Below are 27,366 nucleotides of genomic sequence, written 5' to 3' on the forward strand. Positions count from 1 at the left end.
TTCATTAATTACAAAAATATGTAAAGTAATTGGTATTTTATTTGTAATTAACAATAATACTAGGAAGATGTTTTACTTCTTTTAAAATGATAAGAATACTTTTGAATTCCAATATGTATTCTGTCACTGATATAACTTTTATTATGACCTGATCTTTTCTTTAATTCATCTATTATTACACACACACACACACACACACATATATATGCAATGATAGCACAATTAGGAAAGCACTGATATAAGAACACCGAGATGTAGATGTTCAGAAATACTGATAATAAATAGATACTTGATGCTTAGAGCGTTCATCCATGCTGAAGAAGAAGCAGTCAAGCCAGATTAAATTCTATACAGTACAAAGTCTGTAACACGGACGTCCATTATCCGGAATGATCTATAATCCGGACCTCAAAGCCACAAACTTTTTTTTTTGTATGCTTTACGCATGCACGTAAAGAATGCGCATACATTACACATGCCCACGTTGAAAGAAATGTTTAATAAAGTAAACAAATAAATATTAAGCTTTTTTATTGTAAATTTTGATATCCTTTAGATCATAATTGCTCTTTATTTCATAAATTATGGTTTCATATTTTTAATTGCATAATTTCTGCATGTCGTCTTACGAGATTTAAATTGATGATCTATAATTTTGGAAAAAACCCTAATCCGGAATCACCGAAATCCCGATGAGTCCGGATTACGGACTTTGAACTGTATTTATTTAAACTCACATCTGCGGCCATAATTCACTTGGCACTTATATTGTGCCTATTTCCAGAGCAATTTTGATATTATTGTGATAGAAGCGATCATAGCAGCACATAGATGATTGCAGCAGCGTCTTGCCAGGATGAAAGCATAAGCGAGAAGAGACAGAGTGTCAGAGTTGTAATGCAGAGGAAGAAGGGAGAAAGTCGGAAAAGTTTCAGTTTTAAGTTTTGATTTACAATTATTTGATTGGGCAAGAGGTATCTGCATTAAGCGTTACCTAAGATCACATGATTACTTTGAATGACGCAGTTTAGACTTATAGCGGTATTTTTAGACAGAGAGAGGAAGTCCCCAAATTAAATAAAAAATAAGAGGTTATAGCCAATTAAATTTAGAAGTTTGCTTTCATATTTTTTATCTTACACATTCACCCCTTCAAAAGAAAAAGGCAGAGTGATAGAGAAGCTTTTTTGAGAGAAAAGGCATTAGAGTAGCAAAATATGAGAGATAATGTTGAAAATGCAAAACATAAAATTAACTTTTGAACAATTAAAAATTAGAAGTCGTAAAATTTTGAATTCAGTAATAATTTTAAACACTATATTCTTTTAAAATAATTGCAAATTTTTAAAGTCCTATTAAAATTTGAGTCCAATCTGTAAAAAGTTCTTGATTCTGGAACATTTACATCACAATTTTGATACTTTAGGGAAGGAGTTCCAAAACGTTTTACACACAATATCACAATTATAAAAATTTTATGTACCCATTAATTATTATGAATAATCATAAATCTTAACATTTTACATGATACATACTAATTTTCTCATTTTTAAGTAATATTTTATCATTTATAATAAGCATTATTGAAAGTATGGTTTTTACTTTCATTATTACATTGTGCAAGTTTCTTATTTTACACAAACTAGAAAACCCCACGAGCTTTCTCCTTGTACACCCATCCAGCTATTTGGGCAGTTGCTTGAAAAGGCCTCCGTTTCTTATATAATGTAACTGGCCTTTGTGAACTGCATCACAACATTCCTTTATATTAAAAAAAATAACACTCCATTATATGAAGAAATAAAAATCTGATATAAAAAATTTAACCTTCAGAGTTTGTATTGTTACGAAATGTACAGGCACGGTAAGATGGCTTCCCCACAAAGCAGTTTTAGGGTTGCCATAAAATAGCAATGAGGCCAGGGCTGCCCTCTATTATTACACACCTCTATTTGGTGAGAAATTGCCCATTTGGCGATATTTGGCAACAAAATTGGCGATATCCTATAGACGGATGGAGAATCTTCTGGAACAAATTCTTACCGGTTTAGCCCAGAATGTTCTCGAACACAAGCCGAAAGCTATACAAACCCTGCTGGTCTGTAATTAGTGTGTCTCTCATCGAGCGTGTGTGTGCCTCGTCTAACGAGTCAATCCCTGCGGAGTCGATTGAGTTGACAGCCGGGCAGCAGTGCTGAGTGGGTTGTCGAGTCCACCGAAGGAGTCTGTTAGTGTATCGCGGTTAGTGCATCGTCGAGAGAGCGTGTTGAGCTCCGGGAAAGACTGAACCAAAGAGTCAGGAGCTGTGCTCGTGTGTCGTTGTGTGCATCAAGAGTTGTAGTGTGGAAAGTCTCGAGCGTACGCAGAGTTCCGAGAACGACCAAGCAGAGTCGGGAGCTGTACTTCGGAAAGCAGAGTCAGCTGCTTTGCAGGAAGCTGTCTCCACCGTGATAGCCTGATAACCTGAAGGCTGTGTTGCTGATCGTGTCAGCGTGTTTATAGTAGATCTTCAACGAGAGTAAAACGTGTTTTGGAGCTGTCCTGACAATACTGGCAAATAAAGTGTGTTTCGATACTTCATAAAGTGTCGTCGTGATTCACTCCAAATCTACGAACCCCGTACGAACGTGAAGGAAGAAAAAAAAACATAACAACTGGTGTCAGAAGAAGAATAGGAAGAAAATAACGTAACAGTATTATATGAGGAAGGTAAAAGAACAAATAACAGAGATAAAAACAGAGCTTCTGTTTTTGAATCAGTACTCTCGCAACATAATTTATATCTAACATACAATTATTGATAATTATAACATTCATTTACTGTAATTCCAAACAAATTTTAATACATTTTATTCTTAATTAAATTATCATATAAGTTGTATTATGATTATTCAATTTCTTAAATCTTTGGTATTTCTATATTAATTTTAAGAATATTTAATATTCTCCCATTTAATAATTATTTCATTTATATTTCATACGTACATTATTCTCAAAATAATAATAAAAAGAAAATTCTTAAAATTTAATTTTTTAAACAATAATCTTATTTAGAAAATAATTCAAAAATTCTTATCATGTTAACAAAATAATTTCAGATTTCTAAACATTAATTCAAAATTTTTGATAAAATTATACTTACTAATAACAATAAAATTTAATATTCTTCCCTGAATAAAATCTTAGAATGCTTATGCATTTTATTTTGATATTTTCATACAGCAGTGCTACTTTATATTTTCAGATTTCAAAATATAACCAATTATTGAGTAAGTTATTTATAAGGGTGCAGTTAAAACACATTTTTCAATATTGTCATTTGATTTCCTGGATGGAAATAACTTTAAACAGTTAATTTGGAACCAAAGAAATTAATCACACTTTGACACCATTTTTAATATTTCACTTTTTAAATAACATAAGCACTTTTGAAAATGTCGTTAAACCACTTTTATTCTTATCTCCCCCTAAATTCACCTGTTCTCCCAAATTTAAGATTTTTCTACATTATGTAACACTACTAACCAATCTTAGATTAGCTGTACTTGTACATCAGGCTTGGTATAAATTACCCTGGCAGTTAATTACGTCACTTTTTTCCTAGCTTCCACCTTTCTAATAGCTCCTCACTTTGCTTCCCCATCTAAACTACCTGCGTCATAATTTTAAGAATCAATGTACATAGAAATTTATCATATTTTCATTATGACTGAATCACAGAAATGTCTTATGATTGGATAAACATCTATAGAGATGATTTTGTGTGTGGAAATAAAGACTCAAAATCCATATATATAAATATATGAACATTAATAACGAAACAATAAATGAACATTGTCAAGTTCATATATTGTTGTCTTCATCTGCAAGCCTTCACCCTCAACCACAAGACTGAAAGCTGATTCCTCTTCTATGCAGATTGAACCATTTAGTAAATGAGACATGCATACCATTGTCAAATATAGCAGTTTCTGAGTATTTCCACATGTATTGCAAATATTTATTATGTATAAGTTATTGAATATCAACCACTTCTGTGACTATTAGAGAAACAAAAATGTGTAAAAGTTTTGATTTTCATAATATTCATTGATTTATCTCTTTGTTGCTTTGTTGGCATGGTGATAAGGAAGCTGGCTGTTGCAGCTTTGGGTTGGGTTTGAACTCCAGATATGACTCAGATGTTTGTAAGCATGTAGTGTATTTGTAGCATGAAGGGTACTTAAAATGTTGTTAAGGTGTGAATTCTCTTGAGAGGGTAAAAGACTGGTCGGATCCATCCCCCCCTGAGATTCTTCACCAAAATTAAGATAAGTTGGACAAATTTGTGCTGTCATCTGTAAGGTGCCCTAGGCCTAAGCCAGATGTAGGGACAACCCTTGCCTCTTGGTCACAATGAAATTCATAGACCTCATCTTGCTATAATTGAAATCAGAAGATTTTGAAACAGCGATATTATATACAACCTGTTCTTCATGTTTTCTGTATTTTTTAATTTGTGTGTATGTCAGATTTTGTAGTGCTTCTTGTAATGAAAATTAAAATGTTCTGTTTTCAATTTTTTTAAATACATTTTTTTTTATTGTTAGATCCTTATTTGAAATTAAAGGGAAAGAAGTCTACTAAAATGCTATAAAAAGCATATTATAGCTATATTTTTATCTTGGTATGTTGTTATTGGGAAGTGATGTGTAATTTCAGGTTATTTTCATCATTGAAAAGCCAATTATATGTGGAAAATTTTTTTTCAGCGTAAGAAATGAGAAATGGCATGTCTGTACTGCTAAAAAGGATGTCACAAATTAGTTTGTTTCACGTTTTTTGAAACATTTATAAAATGTTGTTAAAAAGTGAATTCAGTCTGAAAGTCTCATATCTGAAAAAGAAAAAATGCAAAGCCAGTAGTCATCTAAATAAGATAACTGGTTTCAAAGCTTTTATCAGCCTATATATCTACGTATGTCTGTTATTTGAAAAATAACTATGTTTAGTTTGCACATATTTTTTGTCTTATGCAATTGTTTTACATATTCATTAGCTCAGTCGCTCTAATGTCACTAATTGCTTGGCAATCTTAAAATTTTTATTTTATTTGAAGTTTTGTGTAATTTCTATATCAAGAAATTTTATAGAAATTATGGCAATTAAAAATGTCTTTTTGCACTAAATGTCTCACCCCAACAAATCAGTTTATGTCATGTCTTAAACAATAAGTTAAACAGGTAAAATTTGGAAAATGAAGTTACTTTTATGCATGCTCCTAACTGAGTATATTAGTAGATAAATAGTTAATAGAAAATTAAAGTGTGTATTTGCTGTTTGTCTTTTAACTCAATTATTTTGCTATAATTTATTCATGTTTGTAATTCTATATGTTTATTATTTCCTCTATTAACTTTTAGTATATGATATTTATGTGTAAAATACTAGACTTTGATTTGAGGGTGAGTGATCAGAAATATTTTTTATTTCAGTCTGAAGCATGTAATCTTCATGGAATGAAACCACGAGAGCTGATTGCTGTTGGAGAAGAAGAAAATGTAATTGCAAGCATTAGTAATATTTAAACAGTTATATTCTTTGTTAAAAAATCACTGTGAATATGTTTAGCATTCTAAAAAATAAATTTTTAAACTCTATCGTCATAAATGTTCTCATATATGTGCATGTTCTTAGATGAAAATGTGATTGGTCATCTTCTTATGAAAAGCCTTTACTTTCAGTATGTTTTAGTTTTCCTTCTAGTAGTTTATGATCATGAAATGTATTCAATGAGCTTTTCTTTCTTTTTTAAAAGATAAAAATTAAAAATCAGCTGCTTTGCAAATGTAGCTTTATAAATAAAATTTGGTTTATAGTTGTATTATTTTGTTTATTGTAGTCAGTTTTGTGCATCTGGGTAGGCATTTTATAATTGCTTATTTTCAGCACTTTACATTGGCTATGAGTGAAATTATCATTGTCAAGTTTGTTGTGAATCAGTAATATTTTCATAGCCTGTAATATTTACTAGCATTCATCCTTCTGAAAGTTGTGGAGCCAATGCTGGAAAAGTGCTGATTTTTATTTAAAACAGGTTTTTCTTCTAAACATGTTCTGTTAAAATAATTACCTGTTTAAAATATACCATAGATTTAAATAATTACTTAAGTACATATGTATTAATTCAGAAGTCAAACAACAAAAATTAGCATTATATTTTCAAATTTTCACAGGACTAGTTTTGATGGTTTTACCGAACCACCATCCTCGGCTGCAAAAGTGCAAATGAACGAGATAGGATATGATAATTAGATAAGATAAGAAAACCTGGACAAAAGATAAGCTAGTGGCACCATCTGTTGATAAAACTAGAACTAAAACATAATTTCTTTAAAGGCCGAAGGCAAAGATGGATTGGAATTAGGATTGTTAACTAGAACAGAATGATTTTTTTTTAATGTGAAATGCCTCTACAAAATCCAGTTCTCCAATGGAAGATGTTTTTTGAATAATTTTGGCAGCAGAAAAATTGAAAGTGTGATTTTCAGACCAACAATGTTTGGCAACAAAAGACTTCTGTGTTTCCTTTTTTCTACCATATGCCTCATGTTCATTGATGCAAAATTTTAAGACTCTCTTAGTTTGGCCAATGTAAATTAAACCACACTGGCAAGGAATCCTATAAATACCGCAGGAATTCATATCTGAAATGGGGTCCTTGTGTATGGAACTCGGAATTGTATTGATGGGAGAATAAACAACCCGAAAGTTAAATTTCTGAAAAATATGTGCAACTTTATAGCTAATTGATGGAAAGAAGGGAATGACAAAAGAATTTTTATAATATCCTAAAACAAGAGTGTGCCTTTTAGTGTGTTGAGATGAGAATTTTTTAACTGTTTAATTAATAATGTTGGGTGAAAAGCCCCTGTCAATAGCTATTGCTTTTAAATAATTTAGTTCTTCATCAAGAGATAGTTTGGAGGAGCAAACTTGAAGAACACAGAAAACATAGGAATAAAATGAAGCTAACTTTTGTTTAGTTGGATGACATGATTTAAAGTGTGGTGTGGTGGAAAGCAAACCGATGAAGGTTTACGGTAAACCGTAGTACTGAAGTTGGATGTGCTACGTGTGACCAGTATAAGGTATTTCTCCCACTTCCCTAGCTTGCCTTCGTGGTGTAACGGTAGCATGCTGGGCCGGTTTTCCAGAGGTCCATGGTTTGATTCCCCCCGAAGGCGGTTGTTAATTTTTTTATCTCTCTGGCTTCCAAAAAATCCTAATGTCTCTACAAGTGGCGCCTGAACTAAAAGGGTTGTGGATGATGATTCTCCGCACCCAGGATTTGGCGACTAGGTCCCCTAACACCCTAGTCGCCCTTTAAAAAAGGGAGTATATAAGGTATTTCTCCCACTTCCCTAGCATGCCTTCGTGGTGTAACGGTAGCATGCTGGGCCAGTTTTGCAGAGGTCTGTGATTCGATTCCCGGCAAAGGCGGTTGTTATTTTTTCATATCTCTGGCTTCCAAAAAATCCTAATGTCTCTACACCAGAATGTCTAGAAACGAAAGAGAATTGAAAGTCTCAAGTTCAAAAAGAAACTGAATAACAGGATCAATAGAATTCATTGTTGAAAGAACTTTATTTAAATCATCTTTATTATCTTCAAACAGGGTCGCCAAATATCGCCAAATTGGCAATTTCTCGCCAAATGTGGCAACCCTGCATTCCCTTGCCATTTTATGGCAACCCTAAAACTGCTTTTCATGGAAGCTATCTTACCGGGGCTGTACATTTCGTAACGATATTAAAAACAAAATTTTGCAAGCAGTTTTTTGCCTCTACTAAACTGAAAGCATGTTAGTAATCATAAAAGTGCTATACTTTGATTTTCTTCCTGCTTAAAGAATATAATTTATGTAATTTTTTCTGTGCCACAGTATTTTTTTAAGTAGATTTTATAAAAATGAGGTTGTTTATATTATGTAAGTAATATATTTCTATAAGTATCACATGGAATGATGAAATTTTTTAAAACTTGTTTCATTATTTTTTTTAATAATTTAAAATTTATTTTCTTTTCCATTCAGGAATTTGGTGGTTATTTCATTATAAATGGTTTGGAAAAAGTGGTGAGATTGCTTATAATTCAAAGAAGAAATTATGTAAGTGTATATGAAGGTTTCCCATGTTTTAAATTTAATATTTTAAGCAATAATTGATTTAAATACATTGAAGCTTACAGTAGTTATGTTGCCAGTAATTTTCATTTATTTAAGTAAAATCTTCTGCAGTTGTTTTTAATGTAATTGACTTGAATGCTAATTTAATGTACAGGATGAAATTGGTAAAAATTTTTGTCTTGCCTAATTTTTTTTTAGCCCATTGCTATGGAAAGGCCTAACTGGAAGAAGAGAGGTGATATGTTTACTGAATTCGGGGTTTCAATCAGATGTGTGAGAAGTGATCAGTCTGGCAGTGTATGTTGCTTTTATGAAGTTTAATTTTATTTTTGACATTTTTGATGAAATTTGTATAAACTAAAAAGTAATACAGTCAAAAGTCTTTAATCCGGACTCGTCGGGACTTCGGCGATTCCGGATTATCGATTTTTCCGGATTATAGATCATCAGTTTAAATCTGGTAAGATGGCATGCAGAAATTATAAAATTAAAAATATGAAACAGTAATTTATAAAATAATGAACAATTATGATCTAAAGGGTATCAAAATTTACCAAAAAAGAAGCCTAATATTTATTTGTTTACTTTATTAAACATTTCTTTCAACGCGCGGATGCGTAAAGCATACCTTACGCATAGCCGAAATTAGAAAATTGCAACCAGAAAACTATTTGATTTGTATTCGTGATATTTATAATGATGAGGAATTTGATTTAAATCATATCAAAGACGGAGTACATCGAAATTAAATACTACATTTAGTAAGGAATTATAAGCACAATAAAATAAAAACATCTGCCCTGAAGATAACGATAGTGTTGACAGATCAACTTCCAGTTCATTGCGCGCCGCGACGTCCCCCCCACGCAGAGCAGCGTGAAATTGATAAACAGATTTCGGAACGGTTAGATAAACAAAGGATATGCTTTTATCCATTTTTTGTAGCAATTCGTTTTTTGTTTGATGGACATCGAAACATACTTTCGTTTTCTAGATCCTTTGGGAGCTCCAGCATCGGAAATTCTATTTGACATAATCGAAAGTTCAAGCTTACTTTTAGAAAATTGCTCTTACAGTCTGCAAAAAATAATAAGCCGGATTCAATTCGAAGATTAAGGAACAACGCAATTATCAACATTAACTGAAATAGATAATTAGATAATTTTAGTTTATACCGTCCGTTATACATTAAACGCGCACGCGAAAACGTATTCTGCACTTGCGCACACGCATATGCGCAGTAGTCAAGGTCTTACGCGCACGCGTAAAACGCCTGTGCGCATGTGCCAACGCGGCGCATGCGCAGAAAGTTTTTAGCTTTGAGGTCCGGATTATAGATCATTCCGGATTACGGGTGTCCGAATTAACGACTTTTGACTGTATACTGTTACTGCAAAAAGTTAGTGGAAAATGCTTAAAAGGAGTTTTTTTTTTAATGAGAATAATTAGTAAATAGTATTTAATCAGAGTTTCATCGATTAAAATTCACATATCTTCTTCAATATTCCTGACATTCCTAGAAGAATTGGTAGATTTTTTAGTTTGATATCTGTTATAGAGTAGCTATTCTATCATTCTGGATAATGTAAGTCATTAAAATTATGACCTCATATAACCATCTTGATAAAAGATAACATTGGGGGCCAAAGGGCAAGTGAGTCTAGCAAATAAGGTTCTTGTAGCATGACAAGGATCTTTTTTTGATCTCTGAAACTCAAGTATAACACTGCATAAAATGAACAAAAAGTGCTTTAACTCTGTTTGCATTTCAACTTGAATTAACCCAGATGATGTCATTTTACACGTTTTTTCAAGCTTCATATGCATTATATTTGAATGGAGGACTGTTATGGATAGAGTGTTTTGTATGAAGTAGTGAAAGTATATTTTAACATTGTGTGTGTTTGAGTAGTGTTTTGCTTCTTATTATATGATTGAGAAAAGGGAGGAAGCTTGAATATTTGAAATTTGAGACAGTATTTTTAAATTTTAATTATCTGTATGTTTATTTTAACAATTTGTATTCAGCTGTGTTATTCTTTGTTCAAAATTTTTGGTCAAATGTTTTAATATTTATTTTTGGTATTTGCAGAACATGGTGCTACATTATTTGTCAGATGGAACTGTAAAACTTATGTTTACTTATAAGAAGGAACTTTTTTTTGTCCCTATTATGTTAATACTGAAAGCTTTAACAGATAAGTGTGATTTGTACATTACCAACATGATAACAAAAGGAAAAAGAGGTGATACCTTTTTTCGAGGGTAGGAATTTTGAAAAGTTTTTTTTTTTTTATTTTTTATATTAAGGTATTTTTGATCTCAAAACCAAATTTAATTTTCCGTTTCCTTTCGTATAGTTTTATATTATGTATTACGAATATTTCTTTTGTCCTTTTCATTATTTTTATACAGTTATGCTACGTATGTCTTTGCAGGTGCATTGTTAATATGTTGCGTCAGTTAAATAGCAAAAAAATATTAGTTCGAGAGCAAGCATTAAATTATCTGGGTGAAATGTTCCGCATAAAACTTGGTCTTCCTGCCTGGTATAGTTCTACTGAAGTTGCCAAGTTTCTCATTCAGTAAGTAATAGTGTTATGCTCAATGGCAGTAATCTCTTTCATTTCCAGGTTTTTGTGGATTTAAGAATCAAAAATATGTATCTAACTTGTAGTTGTTATAGAGGATATTTCTAACATATAATTAAATTATCCAAATGTGCTTCACTAAAGAAGCAAAGACCTCAAAGTTACAAGACAGTGTATCAAATATAATAATTTTAAAGCACTTCCAGTGTTAGCTACATGTTGTGGTAGGCAATATTTCTTACTCATTCAAAAGACTGTAAGCTCAGAATTCAAATTCTTGCCTTGTAATTATTTTCCTTCAGCTTTGTTTTTCTTCTAGTTACATTACATTTTTTAATTAAAAAAATACTTGAGGTATATCGTTAAGAAACTTCAATTTCAATACTAACAAATTAATAAATTGGAACTCCAACATATCCAAAAAAGTAATTAACAATACTATAAAAAGTAATTAACAATACTATAATTAATCAAATACAACGAATTAAAACTATATGCACAGATACAATAGATTAACAATGCGAAATTTTGATCTTTATCAAAATTCTCAAAAATAATCTAATTCCCTTTCAATTTATCAACCATTGCCTTAAAAGAGCAGGCGTTAAATACTCACTCTAAATCATTTAACTGATAGGGATATGATAATTTATTCCTAAACCTGAGAAGGTGGTATAAGTTGGATGACTGTCAGTTGAAAGATTTGTATATAGTGTAATTACTCAATTGTATATATTGTAAAAAGCTAATTGTCTTCAGACATATACTGTTACTAAAAAAAATGGGCCTATTTCCTGCCTTTAGACTGTCTATTAGCTCTTGGACAGCGAAAATGCCTTTTTCCTTTCTTAAATTCTTAATCATTGCGACACGACAATTAGCCAGAAATAATTAATTTCCATTCACTAGTATTTTCAAAAAAATCTTAACAGACGGTCTCTCTCAGATAAGAACTCCACAAAATGCATCTCTCAAGAATTCCAAGTCCCACCCACTACCATAAATTACTTCACCCAAGTCTTACCAACTGATATTATTCAAAGCCCCTACTGCCGCTAAGAATTTTCGGACACCCTACACTTCTGAGTCAGACACGAAGAGAACACTTTGCCAACTCCCTCACTAGAAAGAATGTAAGTTACTTAATACCTTTCTGGCCTTTATATCTTCATGTACATTCACTGATCTTATTTATATTATTTTCTATATTATTTTTATATTATTTTTATGTTTTCCTTGATTTGTTTTTACAAAGTTTGCATTATTTAACTTTTTTATAATCTTCTATGTTTATTTCAACTTTACTTTGAATTCGATTTCATAATGACAATTTCCAATGTTTAATTTCTACAAATAATATAGTACTCAAATACATAAAGATGATAGTGTCGGGGATGGTTACTCAAGTTTTACAGGATTTCTCTACAGTAATTGATTTTTACTCCAAATTGAATTGACTAAAATGCTTCATGAGAATAAGTTCTTTGAGTAGCAACTATTCGTGGAAATTTTTGGCCTGACTAGAATTGCCGGTTTGGCTTTAACTTATAACTCGAGTAAAGACGAAACACTTTCATATTTACGTATTTTTATCAATTATTGTTCATTGAACGGGGGTTGGTTTGTTCCCCTTGAAAAGTCAACTAATTTCCGATCAATGACAATAATTACATGTTTTAATTTTTCCTTTTACATTTGATATATTATTCTTCGTGATGATTTAACTCCAGTCCCCGTTAAAACATTATTAACATTTTGCTTTCAAATTACTTCAAAACATCTTTCAAAATATAGCTTACCAGCATGGATGCACACTTTTAAAATAATTCTACTTGTATTCGCACTAAATGGATTTAAGTATATATATATATATATATATATATATATATATATATACATATTACAGTATCTGATTACTTTGAATAATGACTAAATACTATTTAAAATAAAAACAGCATATTTTATTAATTTTATTGGTGCTGAACATGAATTTTTTATTATCTTAATCTATGAAGGTCAGATAAGATATTGCATTAAATTGAACAGTACTGTTGTCATGTAATGACCGATTCCTTGGATAACTTGCTCACCTGTGTAAAAATGTATAATTTTGATATAATACATATTGAGTTTGAGTGTATTTTTTTAAATTTTAACTTTAAAACTTATATTGGATTACTTTTTCATCCACAGTAGTGTAAATGTCAGATTTATAATTTATTGAACAACTTTTTCTTTTACTATATGATTGTCATTCATCAGTGTCTTTGCACACTCCACTAAATAACCACTGCTGGGGAAACATTTGACCTGCTTTGTTTTTTAGCTTCATAAAAAGTCTCTTGTTTAATTTCTACTATTTTACTAGCCCCTATGATTTTACCAGAAGCTCTGTTTAGAATGCTATGAGTACAAACTTCCCACAAGTGATTGTTCCAGCCTATTACTGTTTTGTTGGTCATATCCAGCTGTTATTCATCATTCACAGATCTTAATTCTCTTGAGCTGTAAATGAATGTAAATGCATCGCAAATGTGATTCTACAGCTCTCAAACTCTTTTCCTTCTCTCGAGGTGCAAGAAACAAATGCAGCAATAACAATTTATAACCTTGTTCATGAAAACAAAAGGCAGCTTATTGAGAATCACTAAGAGTTACATCAAACAAAAGTGCAAATGTTATGTCTTGTGATGTCATGCTTATCCATAACTGAGGCTAAATTGCACTGCTCAATTTATATGCACAGTAACTATGTTTATTTAGTGTTTTGTAATAATTGTTTAATGTATTTATAAATATAATGTTAGTGCTTGTTTGTATGATTAAAAAAGCTCAAAAAAAATTTTAAAAATTAAATCAATCAGGCATGAAAGTTTTCCGCGATTTCCCAGAATTCAGCTTTTTTGAATGTCACCCAGGCTATTTCTGAGATCAATGTAGAACCGTTGAGAAATCGCGACCGGCAAATGTGTGTGTGTGTGGGGGGGGGGGGGGGGGTAAACGGAGGACACGCTCTCTCCCTCTTTTCTTTGTAAAAAAACTTTACATCATGCCAGAGATCATGAAATACATTGTTTTACATCAAGGCGAAGTAGGTGGGGCTAATGTGGAAAGGCGGAACTAGATGCGTACGAATATCGAATCAAAGAAGAGCAAACAACCGTCAAATGAGAGTTATCTTCAATAATTTCTGTGATCGGTGCTGGCGCCATCTGTCAGACATACGGATAACCACTTTCATTCTCCAGTACACAAAACTCTATGTAAAAATTTAAGGAATGCTCATAAACTGTACAAAATAAGCTAGAGATAAAAAAGGAGGAGCGAGAATCTAAAAAAAATAAAAAGCAATTAAACATTACAGAAAATAAGGAAGAAAATAAAAAAGTATCAATGGATTGTATAAAAGCTGCTGAAAAGAAATTGAGACTAGCTCGCAAACGGAAATTAGAAAAGTTAGCTGCAAAAGTAGCAAAAGAGAAAAAGCTTTTTATCTAAAAATTTTTAATCAGGATCGAGTGAGACAGATAAAATAGTTATTTTTTAAATTCCTCCTTTAACTATATGTTATTTTGTAACTACATTATCTCACAGGACTACTTTTTCTGGTGTTATATAAAGTGCTGGTTATTGAATTAAAAGTGAAGATAATTGAAAGCTATAGTAACAGTGGAAATGGGCAGTAATATATAACATAAATATGTATGTTAGTGTGTTGTAATGTTGTGTACAGTATTCATGTATCAACTGTTAAATTAAGTTACATAAAGAGCATCTTAAAGAAGGTTAATTCCTTACAATCTCTTGATGATTTACTGATTTTTTTTTAATAAGTGGAAGGTAAAATTACAGCAAAATAGTAAGTGCAAGTATTATTTTAGTTTACTTATATGTATATGTTTAATACTTTTTATATTAAAAGGTTGATATTTTATTAAAATGTGTTTTTTTTTTTTTGAGGTCGCGCATGCACATTTAGTTTTTGTGTAATTTTGCGTCCGCGCGTTGTTCAGCTTTTTTTGCCAACTTGCACTTTCATGCCTGATTAATGAAAACTACAGGTAAAAGATTAAATAATTCAAATATAGGGCACTTTGTAATAATATACATTTTTATATCTGTTATTAGTTTGTTGAAAAAGGCAAACCATTTTCTTTGCGTTTCATTACCACTGCATCATTCTAATTAATGCACACAGAGTTAAAGCATGATGTATTTGTATTAGTCTAAATTTGGAATAATAAAAAAATTTGAATTGTCAAAGATAAAATATTGAATTCGCAAATTAGTTCATAATAAATTCGGAAAAATTTATCTTGTTAATGACTTTAACTCCAATCCAGTCCTTTTCTAATGCTTTAAAATATCTATTAAATGAATTTTTCATGTTACTAGTATTTCTGTGGACAGATGGTGCTTCCTGTTTGCTTTACTTTGCTTTTGGTATAAGTATGGCTGTGTCTTCTCTCTTCATAGCAGAGTTTCATAGTTTCTTTCATTCTTTCATAGCAGAGTAGCTGATGAAAAGAGACCTGTTGCCCTCAAAATCAATAGAGTCTTGGTTAAATTCTACACAAAACACAAGGTTGTTGCTTTGTGTAATATCAAATTCATATTTAAAATTGGTTGCTTTTATTATGAATTCCATTAGGTTGTTATTAAGTATAGCCTAACATATTTTTTGCGTAAACATATATGTATACAGAAATCTTTGTACAGACATCTTTGTGAAAGTGGTTAATCAATACTGGGATTTGCAAAAAAGCAAAAGAAATGCAATGCTACCAATTCCATCAAGCACTGTTGATTAAAACTGCTTTGAAATTCATTGTGTAATGATATGTTGAAATTTTAAGGAGTCCTAGCTCTTTTAATAAAGCCCATTCAAAGAAGTTACTTATGTATTTAAATTAATTGCCCTTGGCAAGAACTAGAAGTAGTACATAGGTTTGATTCCTTTAACTGAAATCTTGATTTCTCTCCTTGTCAATTGAGTTTGAGAAGTTATATTAGTTTGTAAGCTAATTATAAAACAGTTTTGTATTGTCTCATTTTATATAAATATGTCAGATAGGAATGAGTGCATTATAGCAACAAAGAAAGTATTCTATTCTTATGACAGAAACTGAAAAATAAATATGAAGCTGAAAGATTATTGTTTAAATAGTTTATGTCTGTAAAATAGTGTATTAACCCTTTGCACTCAAAAGGTAGTGATGTGGTAACTCGAAAGGCATTCTCGATCACCACTCGGTTTGACATGATAATTTGAATAGTAACAATGTCTATTTAGGTTTAGTTTGGCAAAATCACTTCATGAGTGTGTTCAATAATATGTGCATTTAAGGCAAAGGTTAGTCTTTAATCTGAAATACATTTTTTAGATTTATTGCTATATATGTGTCTTTGGTATTAGTTCAACTTCATCATAGCGAAAGGAATTTATTTTTAAAGTTACAATGATCAGTAAGCATAGCATATGATGAAAGAACCAGTTTAAGTTAAAATGGGTTCAGTATGTATTGATGAAAAATTACATCATTGAACAGACTATTTGACAACAGAAAAGGAGAAAAGCTGTGATGAAGTAAGAGGTGTAAGAAGGCAAAAAATCAGGGTAATAAGTAGTGAATGTAAAAATGTCAGTGATTTCACAGAAAAGACAGAAATTCAGAATGGATAACGTGCACAGAAGCCTGAGAATACTGTTTTAACATGAACAAAACTGCAAAAAATACTGTTTGTATATGTCAAAAGAGCAACTGCAAGTATCTTCAGACATAAAAGAACAGATTTCTCTGAAATCATTTTAAGTTAGCTGTAAGAAATTCACCAAATATGGGGAAAATTATTTCAAATTGTTGGTTCATGCAAGCAAAAATGGCTTTGAATGCAAAGAGTTAATATGTTATTAAACTTTGTACAAATTTAAATTGTTGGTCCTTTTTATCATTTGAAACAATGATTTTATAAATGTTAAAAAAATTTAAAACACTCTTTTGAAACTGTTACTGTCTTCCAGCCAATGTATTTGTGTTCATCTGAAAACTGAAAGAGAAAAGCTTGTGTTGCTCGCGTAAGTTGTTTTCGTTTCAGTAATTTTATTTTGTATATTTATTAATGACAAATTTAGTTTTTATTCACCATTATTGCTGTATAATGGTTATTGTGCATGCTGTAAAATGGATAAATTAATAAATTGTATATAGCATTAGTTTACTTTCTATGTTACTGGTATGCTTTCATCTGATAAACTGATGTTTGAGATTTATTAAATTAATTTATAATATTCATTAATTTAAAGTTTTGGTTGTGATATTGATTCAGGAAAAGATGAACCTGTTTTTCTGAATGTATTTTATGAGAGGAAGAAAGAATTTGTGTATTAGATATATATTATGTATATTAGATAACTTCACATATATATTATGTTTATTAGATAACTTGCTGCTCTACGAAATAATAACCGATAGTCATAAAAGACCTCATGATTGAAACATCCTCGCTTTAAGATGTAAAAAAGATGTGCAAGCTAAACTGAGTTAGTTATCTCTAATTTATTAAATAAAATGAAAATTGTTCATAAAAATGGTATACTTCTTTAATAACTTCATTACAATAGCCTGCAATTTTCAAAATAAATATTTTGTCTGTGATGGTTTTTCACTATTGAAAGTTTTATCATGTAATTTAATTTTGCATTGATTTTATTATCAAAGGAATAAATAAACAGCATATGGAAGGTTGAGTGTAAATTGCAATTTGATAAAACTGCATTATTCTGAGAATTTTCTAAAGAATTTTCTTTTTTGATTTAGATCTAGCAAAAAATGCTTGCATGCAAGATGTAAAATTTTCTAATAACAGTTGCATAAATTATTTATAGTGTTTAAAAATGTCCTAGATTCATGCTTCAAAAGCTGTTCTCTGTTGTAAAAAAAGAATGTGCATTGGAATCTCCAGACAATCCCATGAATCAAGAATTACTTTTGCCAGGCCATTTGTATCTGATAGTTCTGAAAGTGAGTTAAATGATTCTTATTTTTTAATTAATAAACTTCTATGTGCATTTTCTGTATTCCAAATTACATGTTGTTGCAAGTTGCTTGCCATTAAGGATCTGCATGTTTTCTAGTCCAAATAAATTAAACCTCTGAGCGACTATCTTCATCCGGTCATGAGATTTTTTGTCACATGATACATATTAGATACTTAAGATATTTTGCTTTCTCATTTTCTTTAATAATGTAAATGTAATCTGTAATGAATGTAAGTTTATGAAAATAGAGGCTAAAATAAGTAATTATGTAAATTTAGCTAACAAATGCTGCATAAATACAGGTCTTCATGACAAATCCAAAAACCCGTGCCGCTCAGAGGGTTAAAACCCAGTGAAGACTTTTGGATATGTTTTTAGCATATTTTATCATTCTTTTAACTTGCTAAAGCATTTTAATTTATAAAAACTGTTAAAACAATGCTATAGTTTTCCCCTTAATATTTTTATTCATTTTATTGCTTTGTAACTGCATTAATTTTTTTATTGCATCAATGTTAGGTTTTTCTCCTTTTGCTCCAAAATTTAGCAAACTTTCAACAATGTCTGGTTAATGATAAATGTTCCAAATTTTAAAAAAATATAAATAAATAAATAAATAATCCAACAAAAAAGCATTAAAAGGAAAGCTTTGACTATTTAGCTAAATGGGAAATTTTAGAAGTGAATGAAAATTTTTATATATTTTTTATTCAGATTATAAATCTGCTAAACTTTACTGTCACTACTCACTAAATATGATTGTTACTAAATAAGATGTTGCTGCATCTCATCTGTAGCTTTTTCTCAAATGAGTGAATTATTAATCAGTAGAGAATATGATAACTAGCTAGAATCAAAACTGAAGTTTAGGTGGGGCAAACCTGATCTGAAAGATTATTTAAAAATAAAATTGCTACTTTTAAGTATTAATTACACCTCAAAGAAATCATGTTCATTTCATTTAACATGTAAACTCCTATCTTGGCTAAATAAAATCTATAGCCATGATCGTGCCTTTGAAACTGGCAGATGAGAAGAATGAAATGCAGCTAACAGCTTTGGCCAAGTATTGTTCATTGTTTGAAACCCAAGACCTTTATCTTTCATGTACCCTCACACATAGCTGATTCTCAGAATGTTGCCATTTGGTAAAACATTAAAACTTTATCAAGTTTTTTTTATTTATCATCGAAATTGCAGTAGTATATTACTTTAATAAAGGAAATTATTTTAAGAAATTTGCAATTCTTTTATAATACAAAGTCTGATTTAAAAAAGTTCCAAAATTCCTTTAAAGCTAGCCAGCGCTATGTAGTAGGAATCTCTGAAAGGTGGCAGTGTATATTAGGAAGCACTCTTATCTAGATTATTCTTATATGTGTATTTAAATTGTAACTGATTGCTGTATTAGACAGACCACTTTGCGTAAGTGTGTGTTGAGTGTGTTCCCCGATTTTCAAAGTGGATCAGTTTCATTTAAGTAAAATTTTGTATTAAACTTGTATAGTCCAATCAAATATTGAAACATATTTAAGGTGATCATTAGTTAGGTCATACTGTGTTATGAATCATTTAAATGATTCAGAGATGATGAATAATCAGCCAGTGATGATTTCTATTCACGATACTTATCAAGTGACAAAACTCTGAAAATCATGGGTTCAAGTCAGCAGTAATTGACTATTTGGGAAATAAGTGAGGACTGCATAATTTTGATTGATTTGTGTCATCACATTTTGACTGAGAAACTGGAAATGTATGAAATTGCTGCAAAGTTCATTCCACATTTGCTGGTGATATTGCATAGTGATATAAAAACAATGGCATTGTGATTGCAGGTGAAAATTTGAGAAAATCAATAATTGCTGGTGATAAGTGACATTAAAATAAAACCTGCTGTTCATAATCTGGAATGGAAAATTTCCCCAAAGCCAGAAAGAGTGCAGTAGGTTAGATTAAAATTCACGGTGGTGTTGAGTGCCTTTTTTGATATTGAGGGTGTTATCCACCATGAATTTTTGCTAGAAGGGCCAAAAGTAAATCATTGGTATTATCTGGAACACAGAGGTGACTAAAAGAAAACATTAGTGCAAAAGACCAGAATTGTGTGTAAGCAAATCCTGATTCCTTCACCAAAATATGGTACTTGTACACACATTATTTTAATCTGCAATTTTTATGCCAAAACAGAGATAACAGTAAACAGTATTTCCACAGCTTCTTGTTCTCTTGTTCACATGCTCTTGATCTCACCCTATATTTTTCTTCCTTCTAAAAGGGAAATTATGGGTAATATATTCGATAAGAGTGCTGCAATGAGAGTGAAATTGAAAGAGACATTGTGAGCAGTACATTAGTCAGTAAAGATAGCACTTGAAAGTGATGAAGTTAAATAATGAGAAAGTCTGTATAAATAAAGTGTGAAAAACTATAAATTCAGAATTTATTTGACAGAATTCCTATCTCCTACTGTGTACTTTTGCCCAAAATTTGGATGAGGTTTAGGCAGATATTCCAAGGGTTCTTTCATTGATCAGATAATCCAGCCCAGCCTATATAATACTCTGATACTTTTCAGTAACTAGAAAATCTAGTAGAATTTTTACTATTAGTATAAATTTATAAGTGTCATTCTTATAGTTAGTTATATTTTGTTATCTCCATTGCAAAATAGTTTTTCTAATTTTCTGTGTTACCTGCATCTAAAGCAAAGCTAATGGTAATCAGAAAGCAACTTATTTAATCTGGAATTTTTTTAATTTTATAAGTGGTAAAGACATCTTAGTCTTATCACACGGAAAAGTATTTTTTTAATAGAACGGATGTAAAAGTGCCTGCTGTATGGATGTTTACCTATGAAAGACCTTTATTAATATCTTTTTCAATTCCCGAAAGAAATTCAAAGAGGGTTCTGACTAACAGAAAACTGAAAATGTGTTTAAGTAACTTTTTTAAACACCTGAATTCAGGTGTTATTGTATCCATGGGTATTTATGTATGTGCAACTATCTTGGCACATTTTGGTGATTTTTACTAGTAAAAGAACATTGACTTATAATTTCAAAAAAAATGTTTTTACTCGTATACATATTATTAGATGCACATTTTATGTTTTAATTAGGTATTTATTCCCGAAATCAGTCCATAACTTGACTGGCAAGTCGATTTTTTTTTTCTTTTGCTCTTCTGAAAATTTTTATCTTTAGCAGATAATTGCTTTAAAAACAAATTCAGAGCAGCTGTTCTGTAGCGATTTTGCAACAAAATACTGTACTACTTCAGAAGTTTGACAGCATTTTCTTCCATTACTAGCAAATCTCACATCTGCATATTTTAAAATTGTGTATATGATAAAAAAATCACAGTTTATCTATGAAAAATTGTTGGAACTTAAGCTATAACAAAATGAGTGCTTATGAAAGTGGCAGTGTTGCTTGTTAGGCCTAAAGAATTGCTATATGCATAGTTGCGAGATTTTGGTACATTCTGAAAATTTGGTAACTTTTACTAAAGTGGTTGCTTGAATACGTAAGTATCTTTTCATGATGTAGATTTCATGTGCTGATAAAATAGGTATTATTATCGCTCCATTCGTACAAAATACTTTTTGTTCTGTAAACAGGTAATTCCTGTGAAATCAATGTAAGCTATGTGTTAAATATTTTTTGTTTTATTTTTCTATTTCATATGGTGTTTTAGAAATACCACAGCTGGTTTTCTGCTTCCCACCATGAAAGTAGTTAATTGTTATTACTTAACATACAAAATTATGTCCTTTAAAAATAAAATGTATTGATACAATCATGCTTCAGAAATCTAGAAATTGGAAAAATGGAAAGTTTAAAGAAGCAGTTGTTGGTAAGTATTGGGGGGAGAAGAAAAAAATTGGACCATCAATTTTTCATCCTTGCCAATTTGGCAAAGCATAAATAATTATCTTAATTTTCAAATTTAATCAACCTGTTACTAATTGACAGATTGAGCCATTTAAAATTAATAAGCATATTTCTTAATAATTTAAATGCTTTTTAAAATATTATATATAATTTGCATATATTAAAATGTATTTGATTTTTAATATATCAAGCTGCTAACTTTTTTTCAATACTTACAGTTTTGTATTAATAAAAGATATGTCTATACCAAATAGTAGTTCAAAATATTTATAAAAATTTTATGATGCTTTATATTAAATTTGTTTAATATGTACTAATTTTAAGAAATTTTTTATGTTAAACTATATTTGAAGTATTAAGCTGCATTCTAGTATTTAAAAAAATATATATTGCTTGTTAAATCATGAAAGTAGTTTCAGTAGCTTAGTGTTTTTACAGACCTCATAGCATTTGAGTATTATACGTGTGTAAGTAATTATTCTGCATAAAGCCAAGTTACTCTTTTTTCAAAATATGTAAAGCTACTTTTATTATATTTTAATTTTATGTTCTTATTAAAAATGCCTCAAGTTTCTCTTTTGTGTATAATAGTTGATTTTCATTATTTATGTGAAAAGGTATGCAGTATTAAGTTTAAAATTAATCTCTTAGGAAAAGCTCTATTCTTGGCTAAACTCTTTGAAAATGGCAATAGAACGTAAACTGAGAGTTGACAGAACAGCCATTGTAGATCTAGGTGAGCTATTACCTTATTATAAAGGCATGTTAAATATTAATATATGACACTGTGTCAAAAGAATAAGATTGTTCAATATTATTATATATTGTAAACTAAAATTTTTTTATAGTTGTACTGGTAAAATGCCCTGTTTGGGGCATATTTTTCAGTATACATATGGCAATAGCCAACTCAGGTGTATATAGCATACATGCATTTGCGTTCACATGGATTCATAAGCTGTGTATTTAAATGTTCTGTTGAACAGCAATCACTGTCTGTAAAAATGTGAATATTGAACCATGTAGTTTTTTTATTTTTCACGTTAAATTTTTTATTTCTTAAAAAATTGCTGCTTTTTTTTATTCTTTGCGAGCACAGTAGTATCCATAAGTTATAAAAATAGTCAAGCAAATGTTTTTTACCTATTCACAAAGCACTGATACAGCTAATCCCTGTTTGTTTTATCTGTTTTTATGGATTTTTTTATTAAGATTAGGTAATTATAAGAGAAATGTTTGAACAGTCTAAAATTTGTAACATTTATTTAATAGAACATTGCCATACAATTTAAGTATTACATGCTTTTATAAATCAAGCTTTCTTAGGTTTAAAACATACTGTGCAAGACAAAATTAAATAGTTGTTTGGGGAAAAAAAAAAAAAAAAAAAGTTGCAGTAATATTTCATAAAACGAATTCAGAGATTTCTTTTCATTCTTTATTATTCAAACCATTCAAATAAAAGTATGTTAAGATTTTCAGATTTGTACCAAAACTTTTTTGCACACTTCATAAACATGTAGAGAAATTTCTTTTTAACACGTTGAGTGCGGCGGCGAATTTGCTGTCCTTTCCATTCCGGCAGCAAGCTAAGCCGTATTTTTGTTTAGAATGTTGCAATACATTTCATTAAAACTAAATTTGATCACATTTTATTGAGACTATATTTATTTTTTAACTTTAATACTGTCGGTCCTGCAGACCGACGCCAGCCACATGGAAAGTTCACTGCTGGTCCCGAGGGGCCGGCGCCGGCCACATGGAAAGTTCACTGCCGGTCCCCAGGGTTTGATGCCGCGCTCAATGTGTTAATATATAAAAGAAAATATTGTATTATTATGTACAGTGGAATCTCGAGATGCGAGGAAAGTATGAGCAAAAAATTCGTCTCTAAATACGAGCATTGACTCGAGTAATGAGCATTGAGCCAGGCTGTTGGTATGCATGGTGCCATTTGCTTATCCGGTTCAACTCGGGGAATCTCCTCATCAAATCACTCAGTGTTCCTTGATCTACTTGTTTGTGCGCTTGCAAGTCAATTATTTATTACATTTTACATGAACATAATTATTTCACATTGCCTATCAAGAAGATTGTTGCCTCAGATAGTGCTGCAAAAAAAAAAAAAAAAAAAAAAAAAGGAAGCCATGGCATTTGAAATTAAGAAAGAAATCGCAGATAAACATAAGCATGGTGTAAGAGTGACGGAATTGGTGAAAACTTACAGCCTTTCGACATCGGCGATCTGCACTATTCTGAAGAAGCATGAAGAGACATTAAACTTGATATAGCCAAAGGAGTTAACGTTACTTCCAAGCACCATCCAAAACTCTAGAAGATGTTGAGAAGCTGTTGTTTGTGTGGATTAACGAGAAGCAGTTATAAGGTCGGTGTCGGAAGCTATCATAATGGTAAACTACTGTTATCACAGTAGCGTCTCCGTTTTGTGGGGCTTACGCTTCACGCATGTGCAATACATGCTTTTTCAGCACAGTAACCTTTGTTTATTGGCGACGAATATATACTTCAGGCATGCATTATCAATTGCTGCGAATTGTGTGTATGTTCTTTTTTCTATATAGTACAAAAAATAAATATTTAGAAGTATTCATAATCCAAAGGATAAATTTCTGTGCTGTTTGCATTAAGAATTATTACTTTGTTATTCAGATAAACCCAGAAATGCGGAATTTATTTACTTGCGACTTTAAAGCTTATTCGGAAACAGACGTTCTTTCTTCAAAATAGACGTTGTTCTTCGTTGATGTTAATACTTTAGCTACTGTGATGATGTTAATACTGTAGATTACTGTAACACTTAATAATCAATTTACTTAACCTTATTTCATATTTATTTCCTAATGTATTTTTTGTTTGATATTACATCCTTTATTTGCTGTTATAAAATTTCTTTTTAAATTTATTTGAATTCCTATTTTCCACAAAGGCATCTCTCATCCAAATAACTCTTGAATGCTTTGCCATAATCAATTAATTTAAACTCATTTTACAATTTTTTTCAAATGCAGTTTTTTATCTATTTATATATTTATCTATATTTTCTTATAGGTTATATATCTATATCTTATATATATACTATTATACTATGTACATCTTTCTATATTATATGTCTATATTTTCTTGTTGTTGATTGCATTGTCTTACTTATTAGTAATCCAAAAGACATACACATTATTCGTAATCAATCCTCTAATGACTAGGCTTACCATACTTTTTTTGCTCAAACCGGAAGAATTCTGAGAAAATACACACACAGAAAATAAAAACTGAAAAAGCAACTACTAAGAAAAAAGGAAAATAAAGAAGGTTTGAAAATGCTAAATAAAGAAGTTATTGGCGAAAAACAATGAGTTAAAATAAATTTTTAGTAACTCAATATATTATTCATTAGTATTTATTACTAGTGTCTAGTGTTTTTATCACTGAAAAGGCTAAATAAAGAAGTTATTAACAAAAAACAAGAATGAGTTAAAATAAATTTTTAGTAACTCAATACATTATTCATTAGTAATTATCATTAGTGTCTAGTTTTCACACTAGTGTTTTTATCAATAGTGTGAACTTTGTTCAAAAATTCTTTGTTATTTTTAACAGTATTGAAAAATTCAGTGAAGTTTAGTTGACTATTAATTTTGCAGCTTGGTAAGCTTGTATTGTCGATTCAGCCAGTATGTCTCTTTCTTCAAACCACTTTTTATGACAATATAATTGACAATATTCCTTTGATTGCTGCCAGTCTGTCTTGCATGCTTAAAAATGTATTCTGTCATTTAAATGGCACTGTGCAATGAAATATGTTTTTCTTTGAAATGACTGAAATTTTTTATCCATTGTTTTTCACAATTTTTCCCTTTCTAAATTTCATAATTAGCTTATCAAACCTTTTGAAATCATTAATTCATCAAAAACTTGATCCATATTTATTGTATGATTTGTGACAGTTTAATTAGTTTTTTCATTTGAGTCTTCAATTTCACACCATTTTAATTTACTGTTGTCTATTCAAATAAAAGATTTCATCTCACCAAAACTGTTTTCCCATAGCTCAGTATAAGATAGACATCAACCAAAAAGGTTGTAAATTCTTCTAGGGTTATATTGATATTAATAGTTCCATTATTTTCAAATACAAAGCTTATTTTTTCAGGTTCGTCATTTTTACCATGTTCTGTGCGTTCATATGCACGAAGCAGGTTTTGTTTTAAAAAAACTTCCTCACAATCATCACATGTAAATTTCTAGCAGTTCTAAATGTAGGAGCTAATTCCTCTAATTTCGAAGGATTGCACTTAATAATATGCGGATTGCACTTAATAAATAAGATTTCGTTGGAATGAATAGGACTTCGAACATTCCAAACATAAAAAAATTTCTTCTGTAATAATCACACACACACACAAGTAATAAGACACAAGTAAACTGGTAAGTCAGGGTTAACTTCATAGTGTGACAATATTTAGTGGAACAACATGTCTTTAATCGCCAATCTTATGATACATCACCAGTAGTGTATAGCAGATGCCAGCTAGCGAAGTATATCCCTGTGCATGCGTTAAGCATAAGCTGCGCAGAAGGGAGACGCTATTCTTTTATCACTATTTATCAGTGTTACTGTAACTACTATTGATCAGTGTTATTTATTAGAAAAATTTATTTTTATGTTGATATTTTTGGGAGTGGGAAACAGATTAATTGGATTTCCATTATTTTCAATGGGGAAGTTTGTTTCTAGATACAAGAAATTCTCTATATGAGCTCGATGCTGGAACGAATTAAACTTGTATCTCAAGGTTCCAGTGTAATGTGGATTTATCAAAGGAGTTTGATCATTACTGCAACTCCAAATGATAGCTATTTCTTCAGTGAAACTGATCAGCTACAAAGAGATGGTACTACAATTCTCCACACCAGATAAATATTATGTATGACTAGTAAGTTCACGTAGCAAAGGCACTAAAAGTATGAATTTCAGCCTAAGCTATTTTTCAAATAATTCTAAGTACTATTAAAATCTCCTATAAGTTGTGGGATCTCTCCTCTTAAATTCTGTACATTCTGGGTATTTCAGTCCCAACAAGGCGAAAGTCTGTTGTAGTATACTAATTTATGTTTAATGAATGAAACTGTAACATTTCATACAGGCCTGCACCAAGCCTAATTAGTACCATTGTGCAAATGTCTAGCGAGCGTCTTTATGCAGGGACAATATTAAAAAGAAACTGCTTATGGTTAACACCTAAATTGAAGTATTATTAATATAAAAAAAAATTCTCTTTTAATTTTTTGAAATGTGCAAACATATTTATTGAAGAACTAAACATTATAAAAAAATAACATTGCAAGTGAAGTGAAATGATATACTAAATGCACTGCATAACAAATACACTACTTAACACTATTTATTTTCTTAAAATTAAAAACAAATTGATTTACATATTTAATAAGTTTGCACCGAATAAATTGTTGTTTGCAGCATCGTTTACGACAAGGCTCAAACTGCTGTTACAACACGGCGCAAAAAATTCTCTAGGTTGATGTCCAAAATTCTTTTCTGCCCACCTCTATGTTGTTGACAACAATATAGAGTTTCAACCAGCGATGCTACATATTTTCCAAAAGTTTGCAAAAACTGCAGTTCATTCACAAGATCTA

At 30.6% G+C, this 27,366-nt stretch overlaps 1 protein-coding gene across 3 annotated transcripts in view; it reads left to right on the forward strand.

The window, feature by feature from the left end:
* Polr1B (RNA polymerase I subunit Rpl135) overlaps positions 1-27,366 on the forward strand; it is a 168,501-nt gene that overhangs the window by 45,188 nt on the left and 95,947 nt on the right. For all 3 annotated transcript variants that reach the window (XM_085818338.1, XM_085818339.1, XM_085818340.1), the window contains exons 6-13: positions 5,475-5,540; positions 8,075-8,149; positions 8,366-8,464; positions 10,260-10,432; positions 10,606-10,752; positions 16,781-16,834; positions 17,663-17,780; positions 22,345-22,429. In XM_085818338.1, the coding sequence (XP_085674464.1) occupies positions 5,475-5,540; positions 8,075-8,149; positions 8,366-8,464; positions 10,260-10,432; positions 10,606-10,752; positions 16,781-16,834; positions 17,663-17,780; positions 22,345-22,429 (817 nt within the window). The remainder of the gene's footprint in view (positions 1-5,474; positions 5,541-8,074; positions 8,150-8,365; positions 8,465-10,259; positions 10,433-10,605; positions 10,753-16,780; positions 16,835-17,662; positions 17,781-22,344; positions 22,430-27,366) is intronic.

This window comes from Stegodyphus dumicola, chromosome 6, assembly GCF_044657685.1.
Source record: "Stegodyphus dumicola isolate Sdum_Otavi_A_Nest chromosome 6, ASM4465768v1".
Lineage (NCBI taxonomy): Eukaryota > Metazoa > Arthropoda > Arachnida > Araneae > Eresidae > Stegodyphus > Stegodyphus dumicola.